This window comes from Chlorocebus sabaeus, chromosome 27, assembly GCF_047675955.1.
Source record: "Chlorocebus sabaeus isolate Y175 chromosome 27, mChlSab1.0.hap1, whole genome shotgun sequence".
NCBI lineage: Eukaryota > Metazoa > Chordata > Mammalia > Primates > Cercopithecidae > Chlorocebus > Chlorocebus sabaeus.
Genome location: NC_132930.1, coordinates 8192068 through 8207353, shown reverse-complemented (window position 1 = coordinate 8207353; position 15286 = coordinate 8192068). Strand labels below are relative to the sequence as shown.

The 15286-nt window shown below is 39.0% G+C and overlaps 1 protein-coding gene across 4 annotated transcripts in view; it reads right to left on the bottom strand.

Annotated features, from left to right (window-relative positions):
* ATP8A1 (ATPase phospholipid transporting 8A1) overlaps positions 1-15286 on the bottom strand; it is a 266338-nt gene that overhangs the window by 91346 nt on the left and 159706 nt on the right. For all 4 annotated transcript variants that reach the window (XM_008017516.3, XM_008017518.3, XM_008017515.3 and 1 more), the window contains 2 exons: positions 13606-13744; positions 9995-10059 (listed from right to left, as the gene is read on the bottom strand). In XM_008017516.3, coding sequence (XP_008015707.1) covers positions 9995-10059; positions 13606-13744 — 204 coding nt within the window. The remainder of the gene's footprint in view (positions 1-9994; positions 10060-13605; positions 13745-15286) is intronic.

Genomic DNA, 15286 nt, shown 5'->3' with positions numbered 1-15286 from the left:
CTATCTATTTTGTAGAGTGATTATAGTGATAAGATGTGCTAACTCCTTTATTTGTGAATAAAGTGCCCTGTCCAGTGCCTGGCAATGAAGTGACATCCAGGAAAGGCTAGTTCTGCCGTTCCTCTGGTATCAGGTCTAACAGAGGTACTAACACAAAACGGGTCAGGCGTGGTGGCTCCCACCTGTAATCCCAACACTTTGGGAGGCTAAGGAGGGCAGATCACTTGAGGTCAAGAGTTTGAGACCAGCCTGGTCAACATGGTGAAACCCCATCTCTATTAAAACAAAAAAATTAGCCGGGTGTGATAGCACATGTCTGTAATCCCAGCTACTCAGGAGGGTGAGGCAGGAGAATTTCTTGAACCCAGGAAGCAGAGGTTGCAGTGAGCCGAGATCATGCCACCCCCTCCCAAAAAAAAAAAACAAAAAAAAAAACAGAGGCCAGGCTTGGTGACTCATGTCTATAATTCCAGCACTTTGGGAGGCCAAGGCGGGTGGATCATCTGAGGTCAGGAGTTCGATACCAGCCTGGCCAACATGATGAAACTCTGTCTCTACTAAAAACACAAAAATTAACTGGGTGTGACAGGCACCTGTAATCCCAGCTACATGGGAGGCTGAAGCAGGAGAATCGCTTAAAACTGGGAGGTGAAGGTTGCAGTGAGCTGAGATCGCACCATTGCACTCCAGCCTGGGCCACAGAGTGAGACTCCATCTCATATTGCTGGGATAATTTTAAGTTTTCTTATGAAATCTCCCAATGGCAATTTTATCTCAATTTACCTTTTCACTGCCAACATTCAGTACTATCAGTTACTTCTGGAAACCTGTCTTCTCAAATCTAGGAAAGATGGCATTATCTAGTCTCATGTGACATATAGTTCTTGGTACATGATAGGAGGATAAATATTTACATGACTAACCACTGATTTTCTTTATCTCTTAATTTCTGTCTCCAACCTGATATAATTCTTAACTGAAAATAACTGGAAAGCTATAAACTGATGGGCATTTCTCTTTTATTATCTGTATAGTTCTGCATAGGTGACCACATTGATGTATGTATTTGGTTTAAAATAATTAATTATAAAGATGACACCCAGGGCTTGTTTTGCTGACATGTTCTTCAGACATAACACCATCAAGTTAATTCTTAGGTTTTGTTTTTATTTTTATTTTTTTATTTTTTTATTTTTTTGAGGCAGAGTCTCGCTCTGTCGCCCAGGCTGGAGTGCAGTGGCCGGATCTCGGCTCACTGCAAGCTCCGCCTCCCGGGTTTACGCCATTCTCCTGCCTCAGCCTCCTGAGTAGCTGGGACTACAGGCGCCCGCCACCTCGCCCGGCTAGTTTTTTGTATTTTTTAGTAGAGACGGGGTTTCACTGTGTTAGCCAGGATGGTCTCGATCTCCTGACCTCGTGATCCGCCCGTCTCGGCCTCCCAAAGTGCTGGGATTACAGTTTTGTTTTTAAAGCAGAGAAATAAATGTTTACTGGGAGTAAAAAACAAAACCACCACCAGCACCTTACTTTAGTTTGCTAATGATCTACCTTTTAAAATCTACTATAGATTAATTTAAAATGTCAAATAAGAGGATATACATAATAATCTTAAACTAACACATATTTTATTAGCTGTTTTGGCGGTTTGTGGCCCTACCTCATCATCATTTAAGACATGAGGTATTTACAAATTTATGGTCAAATAATGTTTCATTCTGTCTCTACTCTTACACTCTCCAAATGTTCACACTTTAAAATTATGAATTAACGGAACATTCTAGGAACATTCTTAATAATACATTATGACCATATCAAGTATGGACAATGTTAGCACGTTCTTAAAGAGTGAGTTATGGCTCCCATAATAACACATGGATAAAGCATTGGGTATTACTTGCTTTTCTACAATGTGTTATTGATTCAGTGGAACACTGGGCATTCCATATACTCCTACGCAACACATATATCAATACTCCTCCAGCTACCGCAGGCGGTAGTAAAAGAACATATGCCAGAGAGTAGGGAGAAACTACATTTATGTACAACTGGCCCATTTAGTATTCATCCCAGTCAGGATCACTAGCTCTCTTTGACATAGTTCCCCCACAACCCCCGACACATTATAAAATTAAAATTTATTTAAAAAAATTCTATTTATTAGGTTTTTTTTTGATGTAGTTTTTGATCAAAAAGCTTTGGTGTTTCCAAACTCCTAGCCTGTACTAGAACATAATGTTGAAAAACATATGTGTATAGAATCAAACCAATATAAAGTAATTTTTCCAAAATGGGTAAGGCAGACAGGTGAAGTCATTAAAAACACATGGTCAAAGAGGTCCTCCAAACAACTTAGTGGAAGGCGGCCAAACGAACGCATTTAATCAATATATATTGCTAAAGATAATGGGGAGAGGAAAAGAGAAAAAAATTCCATGCTTTGCTGATACACAAATATAGGTTTCCCAGGACAGGGGTAGATATGAAATACTGTAATTGAGGAAGTGGTCCAATTTCCCAGAAGGGCCATGCCATCTGAAAAAGGTCAAGGGTCACAAAATGGAGGCAGGTAAGAAGTGGAAGTTGTAGTGCTGGGTAAATTGCTCTTGGCTCCTCAACAGAGGTTTGAGATTTGAGATTATGATAGGTTCCATCAGGCAAATAACTGCTTGCGAGGCATCTAGTCTCACTTAGGGTACAATGCAGAGAGACGCAGCAAAGTGCTGAATCTGTGTCCAGTCTGTGTTTCAGCACGGGGGTGGGGACATGTAGCAAAGACAGACAAATCCAGGGAAAGGAAGGAAGAATGGGATAAGGGATATAATTATATAATTTAAAGAGTTTTGTGGATAAAGGCTTTTACCAAAGCCCCCATGGTTATTATTTTAAACCACCACTGAAAGCCTCCTAAACACTTACTTTGACTTCGGTATTAAATATTCTCCAGTGGCAGCAGTGAATGCAGAAGGAAGCATGCTAGCAGGAACTGGGTCGGCAGACATCCAGTCTCTCTCATTGCCTTCAATTCAGCCAGGAAGAGGCTGCTCAGAATATACAACCGGCTTTCTCAAAATAAGCAAATTACAAATCAATGGTTTGGAGAAGGTAACAACTAGGGCCTGTGAGAAACTGTTACCCAGAACCACAGAGACAGCTCATGTTGGGCCCATTTTCTAAATGATTTAAATTAATTAATGTAAGAAAATGGAAGAATCATTATCTGCCATATTTTCACAGTGCAAATCCCAAAGGCACACAATTTCCATTATTTTATATAGACACATATACACACACATATTTATATACCCACACACATATATATGCACATATATACACACACATATATATGCACATATACCCACACACACATATACGTACATATATACACACAAAGAGTCAATAATATCTTATGTACAATTGTATTCACGAAATTAAATATGAAGTCTTTTCAGAATTCCATAATCACAAGATTTGGGCATTGTCATATTTCAGAAGAGCCTCCCTGTTTCAGGGGTTCTGTGGTCCTGGTGGTGAGTGGTAAAGGAGGTGGGAAAATGGGAAAGGGGAATAAGGGTTGGGTGGAGAATGAACATGAAACCAGTTAATACGTTTGGGAGATAGCTGCTGGAATATTTATTTCTGCAAATGAGTCACTGCTGCCACTGGAGAAGGTATGGTTATTTGAAACCAAAATCAAACAAAACACAGTTTGGAACTTCAAGCAATCAAGGTTTACATTTAAGATTCTAGCACTCGCTAGCCATGGGAACTCAAAGTCTCTATCCGGAATTGAGACAAACACCACCAGCCCTACAGGAGCACAGATTACATATGCAGATACACCAGGCATACTGGCACACAGTAGGTTTCCTAAAAACTGTCATTTTATGGGTGTGCTGACTCATCAGAAGGTATGGGTGGCAGAGATGCAAAGAGGGCACAAGGCATGGCGTGCTCCCCTCAGGAATGTCAACAAACTTGTGGGGGAGAATGGCAAGGGGGCAGACTACTTAGAAAGCATTTATCTGTAATTCTAAGTCTCAGGGTGCTCTTGGAAGAGTTCAGACATTTAGCCAAAAATGAGGTAAAGAATATTCAGGGTTGAGGGGAGGAAGAACTTCTCAGAACAGACACACTATAAATTTGTGAACAACCTCACTTAAGGTTCTCAGCACAAGCCAGCCTCGCTGAATTCTGTTTTTAAAAAAAGGACACATTTAATTCTATGAGCCCAAATAATGAGTTTGATGGAAGTTTTTCAACTACATACTTTGGCTTGCAGCAGACGTTGTCTAAATCCAGGAAAAGGAGAACAGATCATTTGTTCATACGTTATTTTCATTTTTTGGTAATGTTTACACTTTTTACTAACCCATTTATTTCAAATGTAACAAAGTTAGCTTTCTTTACTGAGAGCTGCTTGGAGTAAGCAGTGCGCCAGACAATATTCGAACAATCTTTTTGCATTAGGACATTATAAAAAAGTATCTTTGCTTCTGATAGGGATACATTAACACCTTCAAAGTTAAACTTTGATCTTAAAATTTCAAGCCAAAAAGCTGAAACAGCTTCGCTAATGGTAAAAGAAAATTCACAGTACTGAAGCACCAATGCTGGCAGTGGAGGAAAACTCAGTGTGGTTTAAAACTTGCCTAAACTATTTTCAAAGCAATACAAAATATATTGTATGAGACTCATGGGACGTATCAAAACAAAACCTGAAGTAGCCCAAATTCTCTTTTTTCCCTTCTTTTCTGGAGTTGAGTCAATAACTTGCTTATTCTGGATTTCTTTCAGAAGCCATTCAACAGTGGCCCGTTCCCAAAACAGTGAGGTCTGTCTGCATAATACATGTAAGTTGAGCTTAAAAGGGTACAGATGACAACTTCAGCCTTTATGTCCTGAATGTCCCGTAAGTTATAGTCAAAACTTACATGGTGTTAGAATGTCAAATTCAGCTAGAAAAAAATTAGCAATTCCATGAAGGGTTTTCTTTTACCACAGTGTTGAAAAATATATATTCTAACGCTTGTTAACTTAATATCCAATGTGGCTAACAATTCATTTTCTGTAAAATATATAAGTGAAGTGAAACACTGGTATCCATAATCAAACCTACAGCTGGTTTGGGGTCATATTCTCAAATTAAGCAGAGAACTTTAAGTAATTTAAGAGCAGAATGGCTGTTCAAAGTTATCTGTTACAGCAGCTAGCAGTGAAGAACTCTCCTCTAGAAATAACAATACTAAAAAAAAAACTGATGATGATGTCCAGAATTGTTTCTAAGTACTTAACGGGTATTGTTGTGTTTAATCCTCACAATCCCACCCCTAAATGAGATGGACATTTTCATTACTCTTGTTTTACAAATGTAGTAGATGAAGGCTAGAAAAACCTATTTGCTTCCTGCACTTTGGAATCAAATGTCTTAGATATGTCCCCAAGTGCCACCGAGCTACCTGTGCTTGGTCCAGTTATCTTTTCTAGATTCTTTATCCGTAAAATGGGCATAATAGTATCTGCCTATAACATATAAATTAATAGTTTCAGGTATAAATGTGATCATCTCTGTAAAGTCCTGAAGCCAATACCTGTTACAAAATACACAGAAAGCTGCATTTTCCTGCAGGATCCAAACACGACTTCCCATTCATTAGGTGGTGGCTCCTGATCAGGCTGAAGGTGAACATCAACAACAGCAGAGACAATCTAGAAAAACTGCCAGGATGATCAGAAGGAGAGGTGGCAGGGCTTCTCAGAAGTTAAGCTTGGGAACACTGACCAGAAGCTTTTGAGGGTAGGAAATTTATGTCTCCAAACATCATGCCTGTTGATTGAATAAATGTATAGTGTATATTTTCCCTTTCTATGCCTTTTCTGTTTTCTAGGAAAGCCTGGCAGTACAGAAAGGGGGATAAAAAATAGAAAAAATGGATTTGAGATGTAGCTCCACCTCTGGGGACAGATCCCACAACTCCTCATATAAAAGAGATGCCAGAAGGAGGAGAGATCAAGGTTAAGGGTATATCACGAGAGACTCAACACAGTCAATTTTGACACTCCTAAGAAACCTGTTTAAATCACACAGTCAATGGCTTAAAAAGTGATGGTCCCTCCCACCCACTCTGGATTTAGATGAAATTGTGGTGAAATCCTGAGCTATCTCAATGAAACATGTCTTCAAAAATTTTCTCCCATAAGAGGAAACTTAGACCAAACCTATACAAAAACATAATATGTTAAGTTGCCTGAAAGTATTTCCAGAGATTTGGAGTTGATGTGCCATGGAGGATATAAATAATATCGCAGAAACCCAATCCTTCCATAACTGTTTCAGTGCGTTTTGAAAGAGTTTAATTAGAAATTGGGAGCCAAAGATGGCCCACAGTATGAGATTCTCTAGTGCTTAGCTCACATTCTAGATGTTTCCGGATTTAACATACAGACTTTAAAAATTTACTTGACAACAATCTAAAAGATATAAAAGAGATGCAAAAGTATCACTAGGTATAAGGCTTTATCATTAATTAGAAGTCTGTGGGACATTTCTTGGGCATTGCTATGGAGTTAGAGAAGTAAAATATTCCCCTTTCAAGTCAGTATTTTGAAATTCTGCCTTTGCAGATGCTTAAACAAATGTCTCGGCCGGGCACAGTGGCTCACGCCTGTAATCCCAACACTTTGGGAGGCCAAGGTGGGCGGATCAGTTGAGGTCAGGAGTTCAAGATCAGCCTGGCCAACATGGTGAAATCCCATCTCTACTAAAAATACAAAAATTAGCTGAGTGTGGTGGCGAATGCGTGTGATCCCAGCTACTCAGGAGGCTGAGTCAGGAAAATCCCTTGAACCCAGAAGGCGGAGGTTGCAGTGAGCCAAGACCACGCTACTGCACTCCAGCCTGGGTGACAGAGCAAGACTCGGTCTCAAAAAAAAAAACAAAAAACCTCAATATGAGAACACAATCAAATACTAATAAAGTAGTTCAAAGTAGTACTATAGAAAGTTATTCAAATTCAAAAAAATATTTATCACAAATACCTAATAAGTTTTGATCAACTTTAGATGATTCTTAATTACATTTATCCATGAAATTTTTTTCTAAAAAAAAAAAAAATCAAGCTTTCTGCCCAACTCTTTTGCTGATCCTGGCAATTTTACAAGAACCTGGTGGGTAACTGGGTGACAACACCTGGCTTTGCTCTTGGACAACATTCTAGCTGGGGCCGCTGCTCTTGCTATGAAAAGAGTCAAGAATGAACCAAGGCAGAAAGACCCGTCAGGTTTCCCTATCAGGTCTGTAGAGCGAGACTTCCATTATGATTGTATTTTCAACTGTAGTTTGGTCTTATGTATTTATTTAAATGTTTTTAAAAATGCTGAAGAGTTATTTTTTTTTTTAAGAAGGATGCTCATAGTGAAACTCAAAAAGAAAAAATTAGAAAGCCTAGTGGAATTTCTTTGGTGGTGATCTAGATTATGGAAGACAAAGATTTCCATCATTATCATCACTAGGAGAAAGGGTTTTCTATCTGAAATTTTAAGAGCTCCGAATATGATACATTATAAAAGTTCAACACAAGAAAAAGAGATTCAGCTTCTGAATTTTATCAGCTTTAGGAATAATATTTTGGTAGAAAATCTGAACAGAAAAATGCTCAATATGCATCACTTACGTGAAAGAGAACCTACAATTGTAACTTGCCACCTTAGGGAAAAAAGTAAAAGATAGGGAAATAGTATTTTTTTATAACAAAAATGATCACTATGCAAAACAGCTTACAAGCTATTGAAGTTATATTCTTTCCACAAAATTTTATAACATCTCATTTTTTTACATGTGCCATGTACTATGCTAACTATGCTAATCCTATGCCAAAGGTTACATTCTCCTTACTTTCTAGGCAGCAGAAGTGGCTCAGAGAAGCTGATTTTAATTTGCTGAAGGTCCCACAGTCAGATTGGGACACAGTCACATTGGGACTGTGCTCTTCACCCTGTGCTATTTCACAGAATGATTTGAGTACACTCATTAAAATTGTCACTTGACAAAACACACATTCACATTTCCTAAGACATTATATTCCTAAGTTCATTACTTAAATGCTAATTATTCTTTGTGCTAATAAAATCATTCTATTCATTACTGATCAGTACAATTTGAACACAGATTGGATGCTTTTCTTTTCCATATTGATGAAAAAATGATGATTTACCTACAGGCACTCTAGCACATCTAATGATTTGCCTGAAATCCCAGCCATGGGTTTTATGACACACGATCGGAAGGAGCTATGCAAAGTGATGTTTCCTTTCCTGCTGAGAAACCAATGAGTGCACCGCAGCAGGTCTGACCCTAAACAGTCAGATTTGTAAAGTCACCACTTAACTCCCCGGGAGAAAAGCCTTCCCCAGACAGCAGTGTTAGAATGCCTGGCAGTCTGGAGCTGGACAAATTAGTGTTAATCCATTCAGCCACAGTGTTTGCCTGTGATCTTTAAACTGCTATTTGAACTGCTAAGGAGATTTTTAGCCACTTTACTTAAAAAATATCAGATATGATCAATGACAACCAAATTTAAAACTGATATACTTTTTTTTTTTTTTTTAAAGAAGCCCTTAATTAAAAATTACTCAGTGACTCACTTCTCAAATATTTATAGTGTACTTACTATGTGCTAGGCCATTTGCAGGGCACTGAAAAAGAATGATAAACCAGAAAAGACAGACATAGTTCTTGCTTTTATTGAAATTTAGTATTCAACTTGAGACTCCTATCAATGTTTGCTCTGGTAGAAACAGGTCGTCCAAGGATCTTTGAAGTTATTAATTTTGAGTTACCATCTTAGAAACCTCAAAATGAAAATAAATGCCACTGTCTTAACAATACACTGGTACAATACAACGACTATTTTTGGCATTTCACTTCTCTAATTTTTCTTAAGATTACTATTCACACTGCTTGATACTTACAACACTTAAAGAACACGCTTATCCAAGAATTGGAGAAAGATGATGGCAAGAATAAGACAAAAGAAGCAAGGCTACCATATGCTACGGAAGGTAAATGCCCAAAGCCAGACAGAAAGGATACCATATCAAATGAAGTGTGGCTTGCCCTGCTTTTGCTTCCACATCACAGGTCCTGTCTCTAATTTCCTTCAGGTATAAGAAAAACTGTGCACCACCTGTAACCCATGTTACTGACAAAGGCATCAACACCATCCCTTCTTCAGTCACTGCTTCACCATCCCTTCCATGCCTGTGGCCTCTCAGCTTCACCAACATCCCTAATTACCAAGGTTTGCTCTGTTCTTTGCGTCATAATGACTATTTTAAGAAACTGTATAATCACCTCTACTGCCCTGTCTTCCACCTAAAATTACAAATAGTCTCCTTTAAACTATTAACAGGTCACTTGACCTACATATTATTTTGCTAACTATTTTACACTGTATTCCTAACAAATCTTTCCTCATTTCCCCAATATAACGTCAAGTGATCACAGCCATGAAAAAAGACATCCTGGGAATTTATATTTCATTCCAGAAGTTAGGACATTAAAGAAAGAATGTCTTACCAGGAATGGTTGTTTTGTGTTGTTCGATAGCTTTCACATTTTTTAAAAAAGAGGTAAAATATATATTAACACTGGAAGTTAAAGCAGATATAAAATGTTTAATATACAGAATACTTGGATATGAGCAAGTTGCAGTCACTCAGCAACCTCTTGACATAACGCTTTTGTAAAACCACTTCTCTGTCTCACAATATTACGCAAATCATTTTGCAAGTTCTTTTAGCTGTCACAGATGTAAAGCTTGAATCAATTTACATCAATGTGATTCAAAACAGAGTACATTACATTAAAACAGAACTACAGTGATAAGGTACCTTTGAACCTCAGGAAGATAAAATATTTCCAAAGCTACCCGAATATAAAATAAAATAACACGAATCCATTTTTAAAGGAGTTTTAAAAATACATGATTTTACTTACGTCAAGAGAGCCTTCATTTATAACAATCATTCCCATGTTCTTCTTCAACAGTTTGCAGGAGTGTCCTGTATCCAAACAGAGTATATTAATTCATAACTAATTTCTCCAGAGAATAGGTAAAGATGTTACAACAATGATATGTACTATGAAAATACCTAAAGATGATTTTACAAGGACTGAGGGCAACCAGTTGTTTTCCAGGTTTGTAGGAAGTTAAAAATGAAATGCTCTTGCTTGTCACAGGAGGGATATGCAACAAATACATCTGGCCTGTTAAGGCTACAAAGACATCTGGAAAGAGATGGTGGTAAGGATTCTTGATGTCCTGAAAACCGACAAATGGATTTGTAATACCCTTCATGATGACCAACATGAGGAGCAAAAGATAGGCCAATGACTGTTTCTAGAAAATAGAATAACAGAACCCTTCTCTAGACACCTAGGGAAGGTGCAGGTGGCTGCCTCTTGGATCCGCTGATCCCATCACCGTCTCCTTTCCTGGGAGAATCAGTACATCCTCTACTTTCCTGCCTTCTCTTGCTTTGTTGTACTTACTGCAGGGCAAAAATCCCCCCTTTGTTAAGTCCAACTTGGCCTACTCTGTACCTGTTTGCTACAGCTGTGTCTGAAGAAGAGGCAACTCTGCTGATGCCACGTTTTAAAAATACCATGCTATTTAAAATAATTCCATCTATACTCACATTGCCTTTGTGATCTCATTCCATCTCATGATTTCATATATCATCCATATGTCGACCATTCTGAAACTCCTAAGTTCCACTCACCCTCCTTCCTGAACTCCAGACTCATATGCAAGCGCTTACTTAACTGCAGACACTTACGTAGAAAGTAGGCATTTCCATCATCTCAAAGGCAGCCTACTCAAAAACCAGGCTCCTGACCACACTCCTCCAGCCTCCATCAAGAAAACGTACTTTCCCTTCAGTTTTCATCATTTGGGTTACTGGTAACTCCATCCTTCAAATGCTAAGGCCAAAAATCTTGAAGCTACCTGATCTATTTCTTTCTCTCATACTCTACATCTATCAATCTTGTTGTCTCTACCTTTAAAATATATTAAGAACCCAACTACTATTTACCATTAAAACACATCAAGAACCCAAACACTTCTTACCCTTTCCCTTGTTACCACCTTGGTCCAAGCCTCCATCATATTTCCCCTGGATTAATGCAATAGCTTATTTCCTGGTCTACCAGCTTCTACACTTGCTTCCCTCTGAGTCCATTTTCAGCCTAGCTGCCAGAGTGACTGTTTTTACGGGAAAGTCAGAGCATGTCTTTCCTCTGCAGAGAACCATCAAGTGATTTCCCTGTTTACTTGGAGTAAATGCAGAGTTCTGACAGTGGCCTGGGAGGCCCCACTGCTATGCTGAATATTTCTTCTACTACTATTCTTCCTTTTGCTTTTGTGCTGTTTCTCTCTGTAACAGAAGACAGCTTTTCTCTAATCATCATGCAACAAGCTCCCTCTCCTCTTTTAGGTCGTTCCTCAGCTGTCACCATCTCAATAAGTTCTTCCTGACTTCACTATTTAAAACCAAATCCCTCTGTGCAATGCCCTGTGTTTCCCTCCCATTTCAGTTTTCTTTATAGCAATCGTTGATATCCATTATACTACGTACTTTTCTAATTTACTTTATTGTGTGTTTCTCTGACTAGTATCTGAACTCCACAAGGGCAGAGATTTTTTTGGGTTATTTTGTTTCCTGCTCTGCTCCTTGCACTTAACTGGTACCTGGCACTGCAGATACCACGATTATGCTGAATGGGTGAATCTTCCCTACCTTTTTCTAGGAACCAACCATGGCTCAAGATTCTGAATGTTAAATGTAACCAGAAACCACTACCATATTCTTTTTTCATAGGAACATCCATAATAGTGAACATATCCTGAACTACTGGTACCCTTGACTGCCTATTTTCCACATTTACCGCCCTTTATTGTCATATATTTTCTATCTGTAGTCTGTCTTACCATATTTGTGTTTTTAGGTCTCCCAATTTTAATACATTCTGCATTTCACCATTATTTTCCTTCTCATACGTCTTCTTTCCATTTTCTAATAACAGCGATAATTTTTACAATCAAAATTAACAACTTGTGTGGTTTGTCAACTTCTAGTTTTTTAAAAAACAAAATGAATTTTCTATTAATAACATCAATTTGCGATAAATTTGAAGTAGAGTTTTATATTTACAGGATACGTTAGGCTGACTGCTAATACTTCTAAAATAAATACTAGCTAAATTTTAAAAAATACAGAATATTTTAAAATGACTTTCTAAAAATGTGGTTTCATGCTGTGAACTCCCCTAAAATACTTCCTTCAACTTGGGTGGAATTTTGTATGTAATATATATGATTAATATCAAGAGGCTAAATCTATGTCAGGATTTATAGTGTGGAAGCTACCTACTTTTACTAAATTTGGGGAAAAAACTTTTTTTTTTTCTTTTTTGGCATATTGCTGGGACTACAGGCTTCCAATGCCAAATAACTTTCCCTGTGTAAGACCTCCGTTAGGGACTCAATTGTTCTCCCCACCACCACTCATCCCAATTCCTATGCTGAACTCCTAACCACCAGTGACACTACATTTGGACATAGTCTTTAAGGAGGTAATTAGGGTTCAATGAGACCATAAGGGTGAGGCCTGCTATGGTCTGAATGTTTGTGCTCCCCCAAATTCATATGCTGAAACCCAATCACTAGTATGGTGACAGTAGGAAGTGGGGTCTCTGGGAGATGATTAGGTCATGAAAGCAGAGAGCTCATGAATAGGATTAGTGCCCTTATAAAAGAGGCCTCAGAGGGCTACCTTGCCCCTTCTGCCATGTGAGACCACAGTTAAGAAGGTGTTATCTATGAACCAGAAGGCCAGCAGTCATCAGACACCAAATATGCTGGTGCCTTAACCTTGGGCTTCTCAGCCTTCAGAACGATGAGATATAAATTTGTTGTTCATAAGCCACCCAGCTCATGGTATTTTGTTATGGCAGACAGAATGGACTAAGACAGTGCTCTAATGCAATAGGACTGGTGTCTCAGGAGGAAGAGACATAAGGAGTAGTATACAGAAGAGGAGCCATGTGACGACAGTCAGGCAGAGAGGCCTTACCAGAAAACAACCCTGCAGGCACCTTGATCTTGAACTTCCAGATCTGAAGCTTCCGGAACTGTGTGAAAATAAATTTCTGTTGCCTAAACCACTTGGCGTGTGGTATTCTCTTATGGCACCCTGAGCTACTATAAAGTCTTTCCAAAAAATGGGGATTAACATAGTATGAATACAAACTGGCAATCTTCTTCTTTCCTATTATCTTAAAATAACTTTTGGTCACAAAATCAAGTGTCAATACATAAATATTCCATAAGCCCAATTTCCAGACAACTGTAGAAATGTTATCCACATGTGCCACTTATGGATAGAACATGTGGGAGGTAGAGATGCAAAGGTGAAAAAAGACTGGAATATTCCAATCTTGACATATCAAATCTTTTGAATCTTGAAATGTCTCAAATCCATCTTCTAAAATATATCAACTTATTAAAAAGCACCAACATGCAAAACTTGAACTAGGTGAATTACCAATGTTAATGGCAGTTTCTTGCTTGTCCCCTGTAAGGATCCAGATTTTGATGTCTGCTTTCATTAGCGTTTCTATGGTTTCAGGCACTTGATCTTGTAATTTATCCTCAATGGCTGTTGCTCCAAGCAGTTGAAGATTCTGAAAAAAATTAGTGGTAGAAATTAAAAAAAAAATCCGCTCACATTCTTCAAGAACAAAAAATTGAAGTATGTATATGTTTTAAAATCAGAGACTAAATGATAATTCACAGACTTTGGTGCAACTTCCAACTATCCCATTGAGTTTTCTCTCTGAAATATCCTTGACTTTCATCCAGTCTTTAGGCATTAGACTGAGGCTCCCTGAAGCTGTCTAACGTAACCCCTAAGGTAAGGAACAGATTCTAAAATAAACTTGCATAGAAGCGAAGTAAAATCCAAAGTCAGTTAAAACCAGCCTGGGCACGGTGGCTCACACCTGTAATCCCAGCACTTCGGGAGGCCAAGGCGAGAGGATCACTTGAGGTCAGGAGCTTGAGACCAACCTGGCTAATATGGTGAAACCCCATCTCTACTAAAAATACAAGAAAGTAGCTGGGCATGGTGGCATGTGCCTGTAGTCCCAGCTACCTGGGAGGCTGAGGCAGGAGAACCTCTTGAACCTGGGAGGCAGAGATTGCAGGTGAGCCGAGATTGCGCCACTGCACTCCAGCCCGGGTGACAGAGCGAGACTCTGTCTCAAAAAAAAACCACACACAAAAAAAACGTCAGTTAAAAAGGACAGGCATTCTAACACACACACACACACACACACACACACACACACACACACACGCACGCACACACACGCACGTACAGCTATGGGAGACCACCACAGTGAAGACGCAATCTTGTTGACCTGTTTGAAAAAGAGTAAGGTTACCTGTTAATACTATTAAATTGCAATTTGATGCAGTGTCAGGAAATGTATACACAACAACTAGAAACCATGAGGAAAAGAACAACAAAGTGATACTAGTCTCTACAAGGAAGAACAAGTTGGATGTTTTTCACATAGTTCCACATTTGTGTAGCAGAAGATCGGACTCAAATATCTCTTGCTCGTTAGATATTGTCTTCGCTGTAAGAACAAACACAACCAATGGGCTCTGGGGAAAGCTGTTATTTTTATTATTTATTTTGAGATGGAGTCTTGCTCTGTATCTCAGGCTAAAGTACAGTGGTGCCATCTTGGCTCACCACAACCTCCACCTCCCGGGTTCAAGTGATTCTCCTGCCTCAGCCTACAGAGGACTTTGGATTATAGGTGTGTGCCACCACGCTGGGCTTTTATATGAGACGGGGGGTTTCATCATGTTAGCCAGGCTGGTCTCAAACTGCTGGCCTCAAGTGGTCTGCCCACTTTGGCCTCCCAAAGTATTGGGATTAAAGGCGTGAGCCACCACACCCAGCCAAAAGCTGTTTTAATCTCTCATGAGAAAGAATGGTTTCTACTCTCATCTTCCTAAATGGAGGTGGTAAGGGGGAGAGAACAAGGTCTTGGCTGTTAGGGAAACCTGGTTTGCCAAATGGACATAGGTAATGTTCTTGGTCCTAAATACATAAGAGTGCAGTGATGGATTAAGATATAAAATTTTATTTCCATCACATGCCTAGGCACTCTTGCTAGCTGGGTACCCTTCCTAACAGTGCTTGGCAGGCC